Source organism: Perna viridis, chromosome 1 (assembly GCF_037379345.1).
Source record: "Perna viridis isolate PV_CMFRI_1.1 ecotype Kerala chromosome 1, ASM3737934v1, whole genome shotgun sequence".
In the NCBI taxonomy this organism is placed as follows: Eukaryota; Metazoa; Mollusca; class Bivalvia; order Mytilida; family Mytilidae; genus Perna; species Perna viridis.
The window spans coordinates 71,616,252-71,638,260 of record NC_142445.1 but is presented as its reverse complement, the minus strand read 5'-3'; the positions used below and the strand labels follow the sequence as shown (position 1 = coordinate 71,638,260).

At 33.8% G+C, this 22,009-nt stretch overlaps 1 protein-coding gene across 3 annotated transcripts in view; it reads left to right on the top strand.

Moving 5' to 3' along the window:
• Positions 1-2,050: 2,050 nt before the first annotated feature.
• Positions 2,051-22,009, top strand: part of LOC148630249 (uncharacterized) — a 32,830-nt gene continuing 12,871 nt past the window's right edge. For 2 of the 3 annotated variants that reach the window (XM_088564195.1, XM_088564202.1), the window contains exons 1-13: positions 2,051-2,196; positions 8,930-9,001; positions 9,643-9,728; positions 10,039-10,134; positions 10,530-10,628; positions 10,997-11,296; positions 11,458-11,590; positions 15,596-15,800; positions 18,050-18,900; positions 19,101-19,218; positions 19,495-19,674; positions 20,341-20,377; positions 20,764-21,030. In XM_088564195.1, coding sequence (XP_088420321.1) covers positions 2,132-2,196; positions 8,930-9,001; positions 9,643-9,728; positions 10,039-10,134; positions 10,530-10,628; positions 10,997-11,296; positions 11,458-11,590; positions 15,596-15,800; positions 18,050-18,900; positions 19,101-19,218; positions 19,495-19,674; positions 20,341-20,377; positions 20,764-21,030 — 2,509 coding nt within the window. In that variant the 5' untranslated portion in view covers positions 2,051-2,131. The remainder of the gene's footprint in view (positions 2,197-8,929; positions 9,002-9,642; positions 9,729-10,038; positions 10,135-10,529; positions 10,629-10,996; positions 11,297-11,457; positions 11,591-15,595; positions 15,801-18,049; positions 18,901-19,100; positions 19,219-19,494; positions 19,675-20,340; positions 20,378-20,763; positions 21,031-22,009) is intronic. The other variant, XM_088564209.1, reaches the window with a different exon arrangement.

The following is a 22,009-nucleotide window of genomic DNA, read 5'->3' as shown; positions in this document are numbered from 1 at the left end:
GCTCGTAAGAAATAGGAATTGATCACCCTTCCGTGTTTTAGTGGGATTTGTACTGTTCATTTTTCTGTCTATACTGTTTTACCCCTTTTTTGGTTCGTATGATGTTCTTTCGCGGTTCCTTGTGTTGTGTTGTCCGATGACTTATCGTTGATAGTACCTTCAATACGTTTTACCTCTAATATCAATTGAACTTAACTTTGTTGCTCGTAACACATTCATAAAAGTTAAGGCATTAAACCTCTAATACAAAGTGAGTAATTTTGATTGATTAGCCTCATATCTTGACCTACATTTAGAGATCGATGGTAAAGGAAATATTTTTACCAACCTTTACGACAAACGCGATAACTTTTCATTCCGTATTGTCTACTTTCTTTTCATCTGACATACCTTCATCACCTGCGTATGGAGTTTTAATATCACAACTCATAGGTTATGTTGTTAGAGCTTGTCGTTACTACGCACTTTTTGTATCGCGGTAGACTTCTTACAATAAGGCTTCTTAAACAGGGTTATGTCGCTACAAGATTGCAGTCATTGCTACAGTAGTTTTATGGTCGTCATTATGTAGTCGTGGATCGTTACGCTGTATCCATCTATATATATATATACAGTGTAGCGAATAAAGTCGTCTCATTCTGAGACGTTTGTATAATATTGATTTGTTGTGACATGCATCATTAATTTGATCCTCTATCCTACATAATAAATCTAAAAATGAACTGTCCCGTACTACCATACATCGTGTACTAAGTTACAGCCATAGATTAATCCTACGAGGAGAAATGACCCGGCCAGCAAAAGCTATATTTTTATATAACCTTGCTGGCCGAGTGGTCAAGGGCGCTGGACTTTGTGCAGGCGGTGTTGCCATAGATGTCACAGCGAATTCGAGTCCCGTGGAGGGAACGACCAAAAATTTGCAAAGCAATTTTGACAGTTCTAACATCGTTAGGAATTTTTCAGACCTTTCTATACGTTTACATATCTTCCATGTATCAATTTGATCCGATGGAGCAGTGTAGCGAATAGAGTCATTACATTCTGAGACGTTTGTATCTATACATACTCGGTTTTTTATTTAAACTAGTTTACCAGAATCAAAAGTGAAGATAAACGTCTTTCAAAAAGATGTATAATATAATACATAATATTCTTGCACCTTATCCTTTAAGAGAATACAAAAAATGAAATGCTGTTGTCGTTTTGTTTTAAGATTCCCTTTGATAAAATCTCTGAGGATTGTGGACAATTAAAAAAATATTCATGTTACTTTGACCTTTCGCAATGGATAGGATCTTAATCATACGGATTGAAAAAATGTCGTCTAGATTTGGTTGTTTATTTCACATTTAAATACCTTAGTTTCCAACTTGAAATACCTACGCGTTTTGGGTGGTTAAGGAATGATAACAAAGTTTATGTACACATTTATACGTTTTGTAAGTTTTTTCAAACTTTATTTGTACCATTCATTTGCATATAAAACTAAAATCCTTGGATGCATTTAATTAGATAATTACTATGAGTCTAGGGTACTGCTCATAGTAAGTTATGTCCTGTTAAACATTCATCAGCGTACTGCTCATAGTAAGTTATGTCCTGTTAAACATTCATCAGCGTACTGCTCATTGTAGGTTATGACCTGTTAGACATTCATCAGCGTACTGCTCATTGTAGACGAAAAATATGTATGATAGATGTAGATCGTTTGTAATAAATGCAGGGACACATCATATCATTAAATCAATTTGTAACAAAATATTATGTTAGATATGATCATCATTGTCTAATTTAACCAGACAATAAATAGACCGGACCGTAAGCTGACGTCTTGTTTGTCACTTTCTCTATTCAACCATTCGATGAATTAAATGCTGTCCTCAAACGTGTTCTCGAGGTTTTCAAATTAAGGGAAAAATCTACGGGTTTTTTTTGTGAAGATGATTCCGAATTGTTCAAACAATTAATAACACTGCACATTTCTACCAAAAATTCCCAACTGATAACGTCCCAATAGATTTTAATATCTACGTTGACTTAACACTGGTGTTTATTCAACTGATAAAGAAATACTTCCTTTTTTATTTCTATCCGTCAATTTGATCAAAAGAACCCCGACGAAAAAGTAATGGAACGGAGTCGGATATTAATTTTATGTGTTTTATTTTTTGTTTGTTTTCATATTGCATCTTGGTAAGTTTCTGTTTTGAATATAATATGTTTATGTCATAATTTATATATGTATTAGAAGAAGAAAATTATGGTAGACCCAAGGCAGTAAAAAAGTCGAGACAGAAACCAATGTCATATAATACTTACTATATCACAACTTATATTTTGTGTGTAATCATTTAGTAATTGATATTAGTTGGATTCAGTACGGTAAGATATTGAATGTTATAGAAAACGGAATTTCAGAAAATATTTCCAATTAAGTTTGCACGTTTGTGATTTAAAAAAAAATGTATTTCTATTCAGGCCATTTATTTTTACGAAACTGTGTTTATAAACTCAAACACTTGCATATTATGTACATATAGACTGTGTTTGTAGTAAGGTTCACGTGTAAAACTGTTAAATGACAAACGATAACAAATGATAAATGTTATATTTATCCTGTCCTATAGTTTAACGATATCTATATTTTGATAAAATTAAAGAAACGTTGAAAGTTAATGTAGATTATTCAAGTAACGACTAAATATAAATAGACACACAGATAAACAGGGGCAATATCTATTCATTAAACGATTGTTATGGAAATTCATTTGATGCGTATACTATTTTTTACTTACCATTATACAAGTAAGTAAGTAGATAAGCTTTATCATAGAACTGTTCAACTTTGTTTTTGTTCAAACGTACCTCGTAACTGAATAAAGGGGATCGTACTTAAATACAAACACAATACTGAGAAAAACAACTAAAAGCTCACTACACCCCCACTTTCAAAAAAAACCCCAAAAAAACAAAAAAACAAAAAAACAAAAAAAACAAACAAAAAACAAACAAAAAACAAAATTGCCAAATAGAATGGCAAAATATGGTGTCTAATGTGGTAAAGAATGTGCGAATGGTTGTCGAAATCCTTTCAGAGTTGCAGACGGGTAGAGTCAACCTATTTGACCGACCAGTGACAAATACATGATATATTCATGAAAAACGAAAAAGTCACCTGATGAAAATAGGATGTGCATGCGCTTCAAATATATGGCAATTTTCTCTTATTAAGGGTCATAAATTACAGAACCGATAAACTCTAGACAATATTCAAAATGGGAATGTCCTTATAACTAAAGGCAATATCAATATAAAAATTGGAAATCATTGCAATGGTTCTTACATGGCACAGGCATTTCCGATAGAAATAGTTAAACACGGGGGTAAAAACTCCAGCTTCAATTCGATTAATCATTTCCGGAATATTTTAGCAATAAATTTTCACCGGGTAATGTTTGTGATAGTTCATACCACACACTGGCTTCCCAAACTTGGTAAATACCTTATAAATGTTGATTTATTTCCTCTTTAAGTCATTGCTCAAGTCATAGACTCTCTAATTTACTTACAAGTCCCCTTGTCACCATCATATGATGTTAACAATATCACAACTAATTCGATTTACTCGTTTTGTAACAATGTTTCGGATTTTTGGATTTTTACAAAAGAAATCTTAACATAACCAAGAAATAAGTACTCAAGTTTTTCGAAATCACAAGCTCATTAAAACATTCACAAAATATTTCAACTGTTACAGGGAATGTATTCTCAAATACAGATGTACTTGTAAACGATTAATACGTGCAGGTATTTCTCATCCATTGTTTTACAGTTATAATCTACACACAGTACGGAAAGCTCAATACTCAATGTTAACTAATCCGTTAAATAAGCTTATAAGTTAAGGATAAAATTATGTTATTGATATCAAATAGTTAAAAATAGCATTTTGGTATTAACACTGATCCCCTCATAGGGTCTTTACATAGAAACTAACACTATATTTAAAAGCAGTTTTCGGTATAACATGGGTTGTATCCTTATTTTATAACTTTAAATGTACCGTAGTTCTCTACCCCACATGGAAAGAGTAATCAAGGGAACCAAGGTTATAGCGGTAATCAAAAGAATGTAATCCAGGGACAAAGACCAGACATGGAAAACAGAAATACACAACAAAGAACATAAAGTAACTAAAATCATACATACAAAGTAACAAAAGTAAAAGAGCAACTCGGACTCCACTAAAAACTGGGAGCATGGCCCAGGTACACCGGTAGGGTAAGCGTCGTCTGCTTTTCTAGAAACACCTGCCGAGTTGCTCATAAAAAGTCAAGTCCGGGGTAGACAAACGAGAAAAGGAAAACCATGGGAAGAATCGGTATTGATAGTATATACTGTGTAGGTATTATTAATTAACTAGTTGGAGCTGGTATATCAGTTAACTGGAAGTAGTCCTTTGTTTGAGCATTTTTACAGTATAAACAGTTTCGTTGTTTCTGTTCTAACAAGGGACTCAGACCTTTCTTTAACTGATTGTTTGGTCTATGTAATTGTTTATTATTTTTTCCGAGTGGCCATATTCAAAAAGGGGAATGATGGTACACCTAGATACAAATATATAGTTCTTGGTAGATTCCTCATATTTTGAAAGAAATAATTCAAAATCCTCTTCCAAATAAACAGAAGATGTTTACAAAATGCGGGAATTTTTAATCGACAACATTTTTGTCCAGTGTGGTGGACGCGTTTTTTAACAAACGGTCGACATCCAATGGGAACAAATTGTGCTCCCCTACTTGTTGACCAATTCCTTTACTCTTATGAGGCTGACTTTATAACTGATCTGATCCAAAAGAAAGAATATCGTTTAGCAAGATCCTTTAATCTCAGCTTCCGCTGATGACGTATTATCTTTAAACAATCATACTTTCGGAGATTTCATTCATCGCATCTATCCCCAAAAACTTGAGATAAAGGATACTACAGACACTGTGAAGTTAGCCTCATATCTCGAACTACACTTAGAAATCGATGGTTAAGGAAAACTATTGACCAAACTTTAGGACAAACGTGATGACTTTTCATTCATATGGAGTGTTCATATCACAACTCATACGTTATGTTAGAGCTTGTAGTAACTATGCAGACTTCTAACAAGTTGGCTTCTGGAACAGGATTATGTTGCTACAAGATTGAAGTCATCACTACAGAAGTTTTATGATCGTCATCATGAAATTGTGGATCGTTACGATGTATTCATCTGCGCCGTGAAAACGGATTTGTACCACGTATCATAGTTTTCCTTTCCTCTTTTGTCTACCCTTGACTTGACTTTTTATGATCAACTCTGTGGGTGTTTCTAGAAAAGCAAAGGATGCTTACCCTACCGGTGCACCTAGTCCATTCTTCCAGTTTCTAGTTGAGTCCGAGTTGCTCATTTCCTTTTGTTACTTTGTATGTATTATTTTAATTACTTTATACTTTTTGTTGTGTATTTCTGTTTTTCATGTCTGGTCTTTGTCCCTGGATTACATTCTTTTGATTACCGCTATAACCTTAGTTCCCTTGACTTCTCTTTGAAATTACGCCAAAGTACTTTAACCCTTTCGCATTGTTTGCGCCTGTCCCAAATCACGAATTTCTCGTTTTTTTTGTTTCCACATTCAGGATACTAATTAAACTGAACACAGTGGGACTTATTTTGCTGTAACTCGGTATAATGTTGTTTTGGGGCTAGCTGCAGTCTGCACTGTCTTGTAGGTCTTTTCTTGTCATTCTTTGAAACCTATGGGTGTCCTTAAGCTGTCATTTACATCCCCGTTGGCTTGATGTCCTTAACATATTCACCATATCCATTCACTTCATACATAAAAAAGACAAGTCAAGTTTATTTTTCCAACTAAAGCACAATTAAGTGCTTCAAGAGGAATCAATAAATTACTACATAACAAACAGTAAGAAAGAAAGCGTTGATATCAACAATTGTTACGAAAATCAGCACATATATATGCTATCGTAGCCTGGAACATCAAATTGGTAAGAATTGTTCATGTAGAAGTTAAATGATTTGGGAATGATTTCTTTTAGACACTTTATTGAGGGGTAAGGTAGTAAATAATAATGAAAACCCAAGAGATTTGTTGAACTTACTTTGGTGGAGAAGCGAGATCTAAGATTATATAAGAAACTGTAGGTTTGTTTTAGATTAAACATACGATTAAAAGATTAAAACCACTTTGAGGGTAAACAGTTTCACATTTTTTGTTGTTGTCTCTCATTTACCCGAACAGACAGATTTTTTGTCGAACCTACTACTATTGTATGTAGAATTAATTCCTTGGGTTTTATCTAAAAAATGTTGTTATACTCTTTATATACAAAACAATGTTCTAAAAAGCACTCTGTCCGCCGGGAAAATTCATATTACTCATTAATAGTGGAGAGACAATTTGGAGCTTCTTTTGTCTTTGAATACTGATTTAGGTCAATTAGTGATTGAGGTTGTGAATGTGAGGTTGCACCAAAGACCTAACCGTTTTTCGACGACGTATCAGGAGAAAATTTGTAGATGGATATTCGTACGGACAAACAGCATGATCACTATATACCTGTTCAATCAGGGAAATAAATACGTTGTGTATACAGATGGTGACTTCATGATTATGTTCAACTTTTCATCTGCAAATCTATTTTCTACACTTCAGTCAGATTAAATCAGTTCATTGATATTCAATGCAAATGAGCACAAAAGAACACAGGCCATTTGTTTACGTCTTTCGCTATGAAGATGATGCTTTATGATTAAATAATCCTATATTCATCTCATCTACCTTAAATAGCCTGGCAATGAGTGAAAGGACACAATAGATACATTATGGTTTACCTATCAACTTAAACTTCGATACGCAATCAGCATAAGAATAAGCTTCAAACTTATACCTCAGACAAACTAACACAATGACTTCGATTTCCCAATTATCAGATTTTTTTTCATTTCTTATAACAACGGTTTCATATTAAGGATATTCTGTATATCTGTACGTTAATTACATAGAGTGAAGAGACGGACACGAAATATTCTGGGACAATGACATACATTGAAGTCGTCATTTTAAAAGTGAAACAGTTGTCACAATGCACTGATGACCCGCATTGTCAATTCTATCAAAGAGAAGTAAATATATTATCGTTTGATGACCGAACAAACTTAATCTAAATAGGTATTTTGAGGTAAAAGAGAAACAATCCTAGTGTATTGAATTGAACAAGCATTATATGTTAATATATTGTGTGTTCAATGCGTACATTAAACTAATTCTTTTTTAGAATTCCATGTAAGATTTTAAGCTTGGTAATAGATATCTAATATATTCATAATTACCTTAAAGCATATCATAACTTCGCTTTTCTAAAACTTTAACTCTTATAAACCAATATTATATGTATTTTAAAGCAAATGACACAAGGCTACTCGGACTTGAACATGTTTGAATAAGATTAAAGTAATTTCAAATGTGATATCATATCCGTATTTACCTATATCGAATAGCTCTTTCGATGTTGTTCAGCGACTTCAAACTATCACTGATGACCCTCCTCCCCACAAGATGTCATCAGATGAGCAATGCAACAAGTTTCCTTTTCCTGTAAAAAAACTTCTCATACTGAAACATGTCCTTTTTACTCCTGGTTTTAAACGATGAACTTTTTATGTCTTCTTGTAATTATTCCTTTTCGGTATTTATCTTGTCTAAATATTTTCCGTCGTTTGCAGCTTCTCAACTCTATGTCTGAATCAAAGATATACTATGCTTTAAATTCAAATTAACGAAATATCGTTTCTTAATATTGAATTTTCATTTGGAGTAGTTGAAAGCAAACTTCCTTTCCACCTTCGTCTACCCAGGACTTGACTTTTTATGAACAACACAGTGGGTATTTCTAGAAAAGCAGAGGGCCTATCCTTGGCCCATGCTCCCAAATTTTAGTCGAGTCCGAGTTGTTCATTTAATTTTGTTACTTTGCATGTGTTATTTTGGTTATTCTAAGTTCTTTGTTGTGTATGTCAGTGTAACGGGAGAGCATGATTCGACTCGCAAAATTATACTCCGCCACAGAGGATCAAACCCTAGACCGCTCGATGATAAGACAGCGACAAACCGATTCGGCTAAAGAATTAACCCTTTAGCCGAGTCAATTAATCGGCTACTTAAATCTCACTACCCACTACAACGTAGGTAAGCCGTCCTAACACACCTGTTTTCCATATCTTATCTTTTTCTCCTGGATAACATTATTTTTATTTCCGCTGGAACTTTGGTTCCCTTGATTACTCTTTTTAAATACCCATTCCTTAGAAAACAAATAGTATCTATATCTTGTTGAATATAATTTGTTTATTGGAAATATTATTAGCTTCTGTTTTTACTCTGCTGGAAATAAAACTATCAATAGTGTATATAATGACATACAAAGGTTTATTTACAAAACATGATATCATTTATCGATATCGAGTGAAAACAACAACGTATAGCAACTCTCCACAGAAGACAAAATAAGCCGATGACATAACAATGCTACGTTAACCTGGAACTATATAATCACCCGGAACATCATACTTGGTCCTTTAGATTATGGCGTTGAAAGTAGTAAATTTTCAAATTTTCAAAAAAGCAAAAACCCAACTTCAGTTATTACATCATCCCCGTGATAGAAACTTGGGATCTTACTACAAAGTTATCGTGATCGAGAATGCAATAGCGAAAAAATGCTGATTAATTTACGAATCGAAGTATAGGTTAATTTTGAAACAAAAGGAGGTTAACATATTTTCCAATTATACTTCATTATATTTGTAGGTAGTGAATTAAAATTATAATTGTTTTAAAGCATTTTGCAACTAACTTTCTTTGTTACTATTTAGTGAATGGTGTCGGAGAACTGTAACTCGGTATGAGAAACAGAGAGTTTGTTGTGCAAATGATTGGAGGCATTGGTAAGTTCGAACAATATATTAATCTCTTTTTGTATGATGTTTGTTTGTTGGGGTTTAACGTCCGAGCAGCAATATTTCAGCCATATTCAGACGATGAACATGAAATGGATGATAAAATGAACATGAAATGAAAAAAAAAAAGGATGGGACACAAGGATAATAGGGTCGACAAATTTTGATTGCCACTGGAAAAAGGGGGGAAGGGTAAGGTCGGGCAATTTAGCCTCCTGTGGCGGAGCGCAAAGGTTCCTACTCCGATCGAATACCACAGCAGGGTTCTTTAACGTGCAAGGAACGTGGCATCTTTCCCAACACGGTGCACCACTATGGTTTGCGGTCAGGTTTTCCGTATTATAGCCTGACAACCCCAACATGTAACACGCCAGGGGTACCCCATTCCACCACCTGGGGCACACATCCCAGTTGCTCTGTGGGCAGAGCGCCTAGCCCCCGGCTAGGTTTCTGAGCACTATTTAGTCGCCTTATACGACAAGCTTAGTGCTGCTGCAGGCCTATTCTTTTTAGCACCCGGACCTGCACGGGTATGAGAATTAGTCAATATCGTTATATAAAATCTTGAATCAATGTTACATTTAATAAATTTTGATATCTAAAATTGCGACTTTAATTAATATTTTTAGTACATGGTGGGAATGGAGAACAGTAACGAAGTACGCTGAGGAACAATATTGTTGTACTGGATGGACTGGGTCTGACTGTAGAACTCGTAAGCTAAATGTTCTAACACGGTTTCCAATTTTCATTTATAAATTGGCTTTCTTACATTTTGAGTAATTTTCATATATTTGTCCTCATCTTCTCCTTTTCCTACATCTACATTCAATAAACACATGACCGTTTTAATTTTGATAGAAAACATGTACCATTGCAGTTTCATTTAATATGTTTACTTTATATTTTCCTGTTTTTATTCTTGTCACAAGTTTGGCATTTCTAACTAAAAACTAAACTAGTGTCTTAATGTACACTTGGGGATATTACATTGCTTCAACCATATATGTGTTTGATTCATTTAGCAATCTGTGACCCAGCTTGTAGAAATGGAGGAACTTGCATCAGTCCAAATGAATGCAAATGTCAGAGTGGTCATGCAGGCGGAAGTTGTCAAATCGGTACAGTTCAAATTTAATATAGATAAACACACATAGGGCCTTAATCAAGTCCGATTAGTCGATCGGTAAATAGTAACTTATCAATTTCTTAGGTACTTTACCTTAAACATTAGTTATTCAACATAAGAGCCTTGTCAATCAATAATCGATGAAAGTCTGTCAATCGAAAAGGTAAGAGTACGCATTGGAAACTTGTAGCGTTAATTTTTTGAGAGCAATTACAACTCTTAGATAAACGACTTTCCTTGATATGAGTTACCTAAAGTATGCATTTTGACCTGTTTGAAATAGCTTCAAAAACTAAGCAAAGGCGCAAATATATTTTTATAAATTAAATCTTTTTTTATTTTTTTTACTGAGAATTACTGAGCTGATTTTATCTTATTATATTTCAGTGACTTGTTCACATTTGAAGCCTTGTTTCCCAGGACGCTGTTATAACATTAATGCCTGTGCTTGTGCAAACGGATTCACAGGGGAAACTTGCACTACATGTAAGTTAAGAAAAAAAATACACTTGAAAATCGGTATAGATAAGCGGATAAATTGGTACTTTAGATGGATGAAAATGCCATTTTAAGTTAATAAATTGTTGAAATGACTATAAACTACTACTATATAGAAACCAAAATTTGGATTTGCGCAATGTACTCTCCTGCTTTTATTAGCTTTACAAACAATCTGGGACAAAAAAAATCTATATTGGTTGTTTTTATGTGGGTTCCCATTCAGAAATGAATTTGTTTTTACCAACCCTTAAAATTGTCAATAAAAAGTAAAAAGGAAAGAGGAAATCATATGAAATTCCACGCATGTTTAGTAATAATACTGCTTAGTAGTGGAACTCAATTTCTTTCTGCAGTACTACATACTCAACGACCCCACATTACCCATGCTTCAACAACGATGACCTATATACCCCATGCCGGTGCACATGCAGGTCAGGTGATGTACTGGTATATGTCAGATGCCTCTGAACCCAATCAAACTAAGCCCGACCATCGGTGGACCCATTTTACAAAATTTAACAAGCTGGACTTCCTGGTTGAAGCGATGTATAACCCACCAGATATACCAAACCTGCCGCGCTATGTTTCCAACCATTCTTTCGGAATCGTTTCAGGACAAGTGAGAGCTGTAGTTTCGAAAGTTTCTGAAAATGGTAAGGATTATATCTTTTAGGATTTTATAGTTTGATTTGTAGAACCACACATCTTGGGTGTTTATAAAAAGTATAAAGTTTAGTTGGGGGGGGGGGAACTCATCTGTCTAAACTATTTTCTTGTACTATAAAGTAAATAGTAAAATATTTTCTTTTATCAGGAAAGAATGTGCCGTTTGAAAAGACGTATCATCTAAGCTCTATTGGTATAGATAGAGACCACCCTGAACCAAATGTTGCACGTTTAAATAAAACAGATAACAGTTTCAATATTAGAATAGACCATGCAGACAAGTAAGCTTTTTTTTGTTTTATGAATGAAATTATGAGAAAGTATGTTATCTTACCAAACTGTGCAAGTTGTTGCTTTGCATTTTACTATCCAAGTATAATAACAGTAGTTTTTACATAATTACTTTTACATGCTTAACGTAAAACTTGAAAAAAAGGTATAGAAGGACACATTCGTACATGTATATACAGATGATAACAAGATTTATTGCTTTTATCCGATGTTTTTATCAGTAGTTTATAGAAGGTTTATGTTTCAATGCTGCTATATGTACAAAATATACTCGTATGTGCAATCACCAATCACAATAATGTCTGTTGACATTGTGTGAATACTGCCTTTTCATATGAAGATAGTTGTACCTTTACAATCACAATGATAAAATAACACAAAAATCGAATCAAGCAATCAAGATCGCATTGACTTTTCTTCTTTAATTGCATTGTTTTATTTCACATGATCACATCTGACATTTTCTAAGCATAGTGGGAATTTGTAACTAATGATTTACAGAAGTGTGCGCTTTATCAATTCACATAACTGAACCATTATGAAATACAAAACATTTCCTTCATAAACTGATACAGAGATCAAAGCAAATTCCAAAACCAAAATCAAGTCAATGTTTGAGTAATTGTATTGACAATTCCTCTTTACAGTTTTTAAGGAAATGTTCGTGAGAAATTTATATAAAATTCACACCCGAGGATGTATGAATAATAAACTCAACTCAACTAAAATTTACGATAAGATGGACGATTTTTCGGTTCTAATTGTTAATTTTCCCTTACTTGACGTGAACGTTTCTTTTGCTCCTTCATATAGTGTAGGTACATTTTCAACTAGTTTCTCACTCCGTGTTTGTAGCAATGATTTAGACTTTAATGAACAAACACTCTGTATAACCGGTGAATTGTTGAGTCAAGGTTTTTGTCACCAAAATTAATTTAGAGTCTTACTTAATTACTAGTCCACATAAAATAAAGACACTGCCAATGGCAATGTGATTCATGGTTTAAAAAACCCACCAACCTAACGATGCCTTATCAGGTTGCATATGCTATATTTTCACATATCGATAAATATATATGTATTTAGATCTGCACTTTTGCGAAATCATATATTTATCTTCTACTAAAATCAGCAAAATCAAACATGATAACTATAGCATATACAATGCCATGTACAATAAGTATAAGTTTGGCACAACAACCAAATGCAAAACTAAGACTGGTTATGTGATCAGTAACTGTCCCTAAAGCAAGAAATATTAGTTAATTTGGTGTCTTTTTTACATGCATGAATCAATCACCTCCTTTCTGATTTTTATAAAGACTGTTACTTAAATCCAGCAAGAATCGTTGTATTTAATACATGTATATGAACAACAAATTGAATGCCAAAAAAGTTAAGTTTGCTTTGAAGGGATAATAACTTTTAAATGGATCTTTAAATCAGCTTAAAATGTTCATGGAATATAGATCTGATCACACTGAAGAACTTAAGAGGCTTAGTGTTCTTCTATCTGTTCGATATAATAATGGTTTTAGTGGAGATCGAGTTGCTCATTGGCTTTTGTTACTTTGTATGTATGATTTTAGTTACTTTATGTTCTTTGTTGTGTAATTCGGTTTTCCATGTCTGGTCTTTATCCACGGAGTACATTCTTTTGATTTCCGCTATAACCTTGGTTTCCTTGATTACTCTCTCTAACCTCAGGGGAGTTCTGTACATCTTGTGTTTGATTTTTTGGTTTCTCGAGTAAAAATTCAGTGAAGAAAAAGTCAATATATTTTTAAAAGGCAAATTTCTATACTCGGGGTCACATAAATAAGATACTATTATAATTTGAATAAAAATATTTTCTACGACTTTATCGACACTTACCTATCTTGACTAACACTTAGAAGTCGATGGTCAAGGAAAACTATTGACCAAACTTAACGACAAATGTGATGACCTTTCTTTCAAAATTGTAAAATTTCTTTTCATCTGTGGCAACATCCCTTCAGCACCTGCGTATGGAGTGTTCATATCACAACTAATAAATTATGCCAGAGCTTGTCGAAACTACGCACATTTTTTGTATCGCGTTAGAATTTCAACAAATAGGCTTCTGGAATAGGGTTATGTTGCTACAAGATTGTAGTCGTCACTACAAAAGTTTTATGGTCGTCTACGGTGTTTCCATATCTGCACTATGAAAACGGATTTGTTCAACGTGTCATAGTTTACCTTTCCTCGTTTGTCTACCCCGGACTTAACTTTTCATGTGCAACTCTGCGGGTGTTTCTAGAAAAGCAGAGGACGCTTAACCTACCGGTGCACCTATTCCATGCTCCCAGTTTTTAGTTGAGCTCATTTGCTTTTGTTACTTTGTGTGAATGATTTTAGTTTCTTTGTGTTCTTTGTTGTGCATGTTTTTTCCATAATTGGTCTTTGTCCCTGGATTGCATTCTTTTGATTACCGCTATAACCTTGGTTCATCGGATTATTCTTGACCGTCGTTTAAATTGTCTTAAATGACTTGCTCTTTGGTTTAGCCAAACGGCTTCTCCCTAAGAATTGAATCGTTAAATTCTGGTGAGATTTTAATTCTCGGTCCCAATATTTACATTGTCAAAAGTCAGCCATGCTTACAATGATTGGGTTGCTAGGATATGTTGTTTACGTTTAAATGGTTTGTCCCAGAATGCATTTCGGCGTTAGTTCGGGTATCTCGGATTTAGTCCAAGCAAAAAACGTGCAATACCTTGAAGTTGATCAAGCAAACGAATGTCGACGGAGTTTGGCGGGAACTTACAAATCGTCCCGTAGAAACCAACATGGCGAATATTAGTATGGGATTTTTCCGTAAGGATTAGTTACGCACGATTTAAGCCAATAAGCGAGAGAGACAACTATAGCGGTAAGTCCCGACAGTTTAAAAAGTAGAGCTTCAATTCGAAAAATGTGCAGTATGTAACGTCGAGTATAGTGTAACTTTTAAAAGGGTTTTATTCAAAATCCCGATACCCTTATTGTTAAAGTAAATGTAATGAAGGATAACAAAACACATATCTCTTATTTTTACTGTGAGAAATTGTTTGCAAGGCTGTAAAAGGTTGTAGATGTTTTTGCTTTTAATTTTTAAAAAGGGCAAGCATTTGTCTGAAAATAAATTGTTTCTGCAAAATTTTATTAGTAAAGTTAATGTTTATCAACTTCAGCAGATAGTCAATATAACGGCTGACTGTACGCGTTATTCTGGATATAAATAAAATTTGCTATATTTGTAGTACAATGAGACTTATTCTGAGACTTATTGAAGAGCAAGCAAACCGACGCACACTGATTTATTCAACGGGTCATAGTTTACCTTTCCTCGTTTGTCTACCCCGGATTTGACATTTTATGAGCAACTCGGCAGGTGTTTCTAGAAAAGCAGACGACGCTTACCCTACCGGTGCACCTGGTCCATGCTCCCAGTTTTTAGTGGAGTCCGAGTTGCTCATTTACTTTTGTTACTTTGTATGTATGATTTTAGTTGCTTTGTGTTTTTTGTTGTGTATGTATGTATTCCATGTCTGGTCTTTGTCCCTGGATTACATTCTTTTGATAACGGCTATAACTTTGGTTCCCTTGATTACTCTTTTTAATTCGAATATTAAAAAAAGAATACAATGACGTGTAGGACATAAAATTAAATCAATAAGCTAAAGATAAAAACAACAAAATAATATGTACAATCAAATGAATTATTCACAAAGCGAATAACAAATTCAAAGCCCATCTCTTCTAGATAAAATGAGTGATTAAATGCAATTCATCACGGTATTACATATATTCGGCATCTCGTGCAAATTTGCTTTTTTTGTGTTTACCTTTCTATATAGATTTATGCATTTCGATCCTTTTCGGTTTCGGTATCGGCTTAAAGTACATAGGACGGTTTTAACACAGGAATATTAATAGTTTTATGGGGATTTAAACATTTTAATTTACGTTACAATATATTTTTTTTAAAGTTTGACGATTACCGCTACCGTCCAAAGTGGTGGCTTCGAAATTTTGGAGAACCTTAATAACCGCCAAAAAACGACGAAATACTACTCTACACAACAGACCCACAAGACCATGGTATTTCACTTTGATTTTGAGGCTCCCTATCATTGTTCAGAGAAACACACATGTACAAACCTTCCAGTTAATATTAGCAATGATATTACTAAGGTAAGATATACCTGTTACCATCAGCTATGACTGGTTTAAATTATTTTTCCAAATGAGATGGTAAAAATCAAAATTCCGAATGTCAAAATCTTACGTTTGCCATAGCCTGTTGACTTCCAATACACATATATGAGAATAGTTGTGGTAAATATTTTATTTGTCAAGTCTGTACAAGTACGATGTTAATAAATAAGTGAAAATCAGCACGATTTTTAAAATTGGATCAAAGAAAACTTCTTACAAGCAACTCGCAAAAAATTTCTAGAAAAGCAGAGGACGCTTACCCTACCAGTGCACCTGGTCCATGCTCCCAGTGTTTAGTTGAGTCCGTGTTGGTCATTTACTTTTGTGTATGTATTATTTTAGTTACTTTATGTTCTTTGTCGTGTTTTTCTGTTTTCCATATCTATTTTCTTGATCACATTCTTTTGATTTCTGCTATAATCTTGGTTCCCTTAATTACTCTTTCACCTGAAGACGAAATTTGAAGTGTGTCGGAACATTTGAAGAGGTGTACTTATGCTTGACAAATGAAAATATTTGTTTCTTATTTGTGAAAGGACACATTAAAAGATTGCAAACTGCATTTAATGAACACACCCGAAAAATAACGGTTTTGACCCCGATGATTGACGGGAGTGTTTAATAGTTTTGGCATGAGACGAAGTAAAAGCTACTTTAATGTAAAGGTGTATCTTACCAGTAAAGTGTAATAAGTTATACAAACTGTCAAAGAAGTGACCACGTGTACAATCGATGCATCCGACATCATCAAACGCATAAAGAACGATAATAAGCTATCGTACCCTTTTAGAAATTTGCCTAATGGCTTATATTTCAGGGCCGTTTGCACACTTCATGTATAACGATGACTTCGAACATGAGACTATCTTTTCTCTTAAAATGCAGAATAAATATCTTATACCTTATATTTAAATGCTTATGCAGCACCATTGTATCTTTTGTTTCTGTTTTCAAAACAAATCGATTGGTATCATCAATCTTTGACGTAATTTCCTTTAAAACTATTGACCAAACTTTGCGACAAACATGATGACTTTTCATTCAGAATTGTCAACATTCCTTTCATCTGTGGCAACATCCCTTCGGCTCCTGCGTATGGAGTGTTCATATCACAACTCATACGTTATGCCAGAGCTTGCCAAAACTACGCAGACTTTTTGTATCGCGCTAGAATTCTAACAAATAGGCTTCTGGAACAGGGTTATGGTGCTACAAGATTGCAGTCATCACTACAGAAGCTTTATGGTCGTCATCATGAACTCATGGATCGTTATGGTGTATCCATCTGCACCATGAAAACTGATTTATTCAACGGGTCATAGTTTTCCTTTCCTCGTTTGTCTACCCCGGACTTGACTTTTTATGAGCAACTCGGCGGGTGTTTCTATAAAAGCAGAGGACGCTTACCCTACCGGTGCACCTGGTCCATGCTCCCAGTTTTTAGTGGAGTCCGAGTTGCTCATTTACTTTTGTTACTTTGTATGTATGATTTTAGTTACTTTATGTTCTTTGTTGTGCATGTCTGTTTTCCATGTCTGGTCTTTGTCCCTGGATTACATTCTTTTGATTACCGCTATAACCTTGGTTCCCTTGATTACTCTTTCTCATATCGCTACACATCAGAACATATTTTTAAAACATCTTTTTGTTTAAAGGATATTGACTTTTCTTTAGATAAGTGTTATTTATTCTGACTTCCTTCATCATATTTTTTTCAATGAAAACATGATCAAATCCACTTCTGTTTCTTTCGGTTTTCCACAGGATATGATAACATACTAACTGTACATGTAAAGCTGACAAATTTAATTAACACTCCGTTAGAATTTACAATTGGTTAAAAAAGCTTTGTGGCAGATGTTTGTTTGAATCATGAATTCCATTTTTGGGAAAAAGATATTTTAAAAAAAATACAATTGACAAGTTCAAGTTATTAAGAACACTTTATTCAATAATATGACACAGATAAAATTAATATATTTACCAAGATCATGAAATGTTTGAACGGTATTAAAGTGATATACTCTCATTTGTTTGCACGTAAATGGTTTTCATTATTTTTTTTGTTTGTGCATTAAATTTAAAAAAATGAATTTATGCTGGACAGCGTTATTAATTCGTCGATTTATTTTTTTTTGACGTCTCAAATATATATAAGCTTTTTAAATATACATGTATATTACTTTTTCAATTTCCTCTTTTTGAAAAACAAAATGCTTTTTCAGTCATCTATGTCAATTTCATGGCAAGGCTGGAAGGACGACTTGGACAAAGTTTTTAGATACAATTTAGAAGTCCACGAATTAAAGGCGGGTCTGGATGGTTATCTCACTGAAGTTTCACCGATGAGACCAATGTATTCCAATCCCCTTTTTGCCAATAGAAGTTCCTATAATGAACATTATAAACCACCAAAAGCGGGCATGTATTCGGTTGTTTTAGATGTCGCTGATACTGCAAATAACTCAGTATGGGCTCGTCAATTAGTTCTTTATGATCCAACATCTACAATATCTATAGATCCAAATTCGAGATTTTATGTAACAGCATCTAAACAAGAAACTGACTACCACTGGGTATCAACAACCGCAGGTCGCTTAAACGTTACATGGAAAGGTCATTTTCGGAATAGATTTCATGAAGACCATAAGCTTTTGAATAATGTTAAATCATTTTATGCAACAGCAATGGACGGAATGTACGTAAAATCCGTAACATATACCCGAGATGATCATTCGGGGAAAAGGACCACAGCGGCAATAAGTAACATACATGGAATTATTTCATTTGATATATTTTACGACTCGGACCATGCTGGTGGCCAAACAATAGATCGCAACCCCTCCTCTATACAGTCTTGGAGAGCAGTACCAAATATTCTAAGTGAATCAATGGAAATACGCCTTTACCATAAACTTATGGACGGTGATACAGTTAGTATATGGGTAAAAGCGAAAGATGTCTTAGGAAATGAGTATGTGGATAAAATACTTGTGCATGCTGATTCAACGGCACCGACAATTACATCTGTCATCTTAGACAAGAATGTCAATTCAACGTTTGCCTTCGGGAGCAGGTAATATATGCTGGGATACGTATTTATTAAAGCTGTCAACCTATAGTTCAAATAGGTGGTAAATAATTTTCGTTCACTAATAAGACCCAGTTTTAATAAAGTGGTCAAGTCAACTGACAACAACGAATAAGTTTTTTAGTACCCGTTAAAAGATCAAATATTTTTCCTTGATACATCAATAGATAATCATTTTAATTCAGGGTTATTGTCAGCACCGAAGATGTTGAAAGTGGAATACACAAAATTGAATGGATAATAGAAGATATGGACTCATCAAAGATATTTCATAGATGGCACATCAATGGAAATGAATCTAAAGTGAGAATTTGGATATTCTTATATTATCGAAACATAATAATGGAGTTCATGTATTCTTCGATTATTTGGACGTTTTCGAGTGTTAATGATAAAGGATGAAAAAGCTTTTTGTTTTTCATATGTTTTTATTCATACCATATTTCAAAGTTAATAACTTGTGAGACGCATTGGTTTTTTCAATATTTTTTCCTTTTTCGAGAATATTGGTTTCGCTATTAATATGATAAATGCATGTTTTCTCTTTTTTTTCAAAAATGATTGTGATTGTTGTTTTAGACAAACCCAGGCACTTATGGTTATCGTATACCGATGGGCGATTATTATTTTTACCACCATGAAATAGATATTGACAATTGTTGGATGGTTGTTCCTAAGGCAAACTTGTCAACAGAAAGGCTTCAAATGTCAATCACTGTCTACAATATGGCAATGCTTTTCACAAATCATGTCCTATATGTAAGTCCGGTTAGCAAAATTAAAACCGTAACAGTAAAATCAAGCAGCAGTCTTTACAAAAATCAGACAGAAGGTGACTCATGCATGTCAAATATCACCAAATATACTTTTATTTCTTACCCAGACTCAGATACAGACCACATAACCGGTATTGGTATTTTATTTGGGTGTTGTGCTTTTGAAATAAAATTAGCACTTTGCAAGAGTTATCGTTCTTAATTTGCCTTGATTTGGTTGATTTTAGTGGGAGATAAATTTATGATTTTCTCAAAAGTACAAATATTAATACAAAAAAAAACTTTATGTTCCCTAAAATATAACATCTGAAAATCGAAAAAAAAAACATCGTTTGTTCCGTGGGTTTTTCTTCAGCTTGAATCACCTGTACCATAGAAATTGTCTGAACCTAATATGGACTGGTACTTAAATAATTACTTTTTATGTACATCGAGATTTGGTTTAAGAATCTAGTATTGTTTCAATAATGCGAAAAAGGCAAACAATTCAATTCGATGAACGCAAAATCTTTTACTACGCCAATTTCAAAGTCACAATCCCAACGAAAAAAATAAAACTCACATGTACTTATGATAATTGACATATGCTATAGAAATAATTTATATTGTCATTTTTGTAAATATTAATTTGAAATATTGATATTAACAGATGCCTAATCTAATGCAGTTTAATGGAATGGAAAGCTGTAAGTAATATATTTAGAACGGGACAATTCATTATCAGCTTTTATAAATGAATATATGCTAAACCCCTATTTCATTCGAGTAAAGACGTGTACACGATTTTTGAAAATAAATAAACATAAAATAATGAAGTAATAATGATAAATATTAAGAGAAGAAAGAAATCAACAAAAACTTTTAAAAGGAAGTCATGGTTATTTATGAAAACACTGAAATATTATCCAAGCATGTAGAAAATCCTTAATACTTCAAAACGTTGGTATTCTAAACAACTTCTTCATTCTAAACACTGTTTAGATTTCGGTTTGATGTTTTTTTTTCAAAACTTGCATCAATTATTCCTTTCCATTGACAAATAAGTTATGAATTTAACATTATCTGATTCAAGACGCTGGTCCCATGCATCTTAACGTAACAGAAATTGACGTTTCTGGAGCGAAAATTACATGGACAAAGGGAAAGACATGCCACAAGTTATGCGATATAAAGGTTAAATACAATTCATCTGGCGAAACCACTATGATGATGCATGTATCTCCTTTGGAGAGTGATACTAAGATAAGAAGTTTAAAACCAGATACTCTCTATACAGTGGAAATTGTCAATGTATATGAAGAAGATTCGAGCGATCCAGTTTATATAAGCTTTAAAACTGGTGAGTATTTATCATTTCATTCATACATTAAGATGATGGTACCTGCAATATATAATTTAAATTGATAACCTGAATATTTGCGGGTCATTTTGTCACTGGGTAGATAAACTTAAATCATTCATTGATCCATACATCCACCCATTCATTCATTTATTCATTCATTCATTCATTTTGACGAATTTAAGGGACAGTATGAAGAAACGGATTTAATAAATAAACGGACTATATTCAACGGTATATTGAGCTCATCATAGGCTTCTGGAACAGGGTTATGATGCTACAAGATTGAAGTCATCACTACAGAAGTTTTATGGTCGTCATCCTGAACTCGTGGATCATTATGGTGTATCCATCTGAAAACTGATGTATTAAATGGGTTAAGTTTTCCTTTCTTCGTTTGTCTACCCCGGACTTGACATTTTATGAGCAACTCGGCGGGTGTTTCTATAAAAGCAGAGGACGCTTACCCTACCGGTGCACCTGGTCCATGCTCCCAGTTTTTAGTGGAGTCCGAGTAGCTCATTTATTTTGTTACTTTTGTATGATTTTAGTTACTTTATGTTCCTTATTGTGTATGTTTTCCATGTCTGGTCTTTGTCCCTGGATTACATTCTTTTGATTACCGCTATAACCTTGGTTCCCTTGATTACTCTTCAACAGTTTTATGGGGAAACCCAACAAGCAAATCAGTCTGGTGGTGAATATGGAATGAAACTTGAGAGTTTGATGCAGGCTGCTGTTGAAAAGGGACATATACATCCCATAACTAGAAAAAAATGTTACGATCTTAGTTTTGGTCTGAACTACGGGATTCTTTGTTGAAAAATGCAAGTAGATACAAATATGATACAGTTATGGAATTATTCCGATAGTCAGGTTAAGGATGCTGAGGTCCAACATCTATTCACTGTGATTCAGTCGGATGAATTCGACGAGGTTTTGAAAACAATAAAGTCTTTGAATAAAGGAATGGAATATG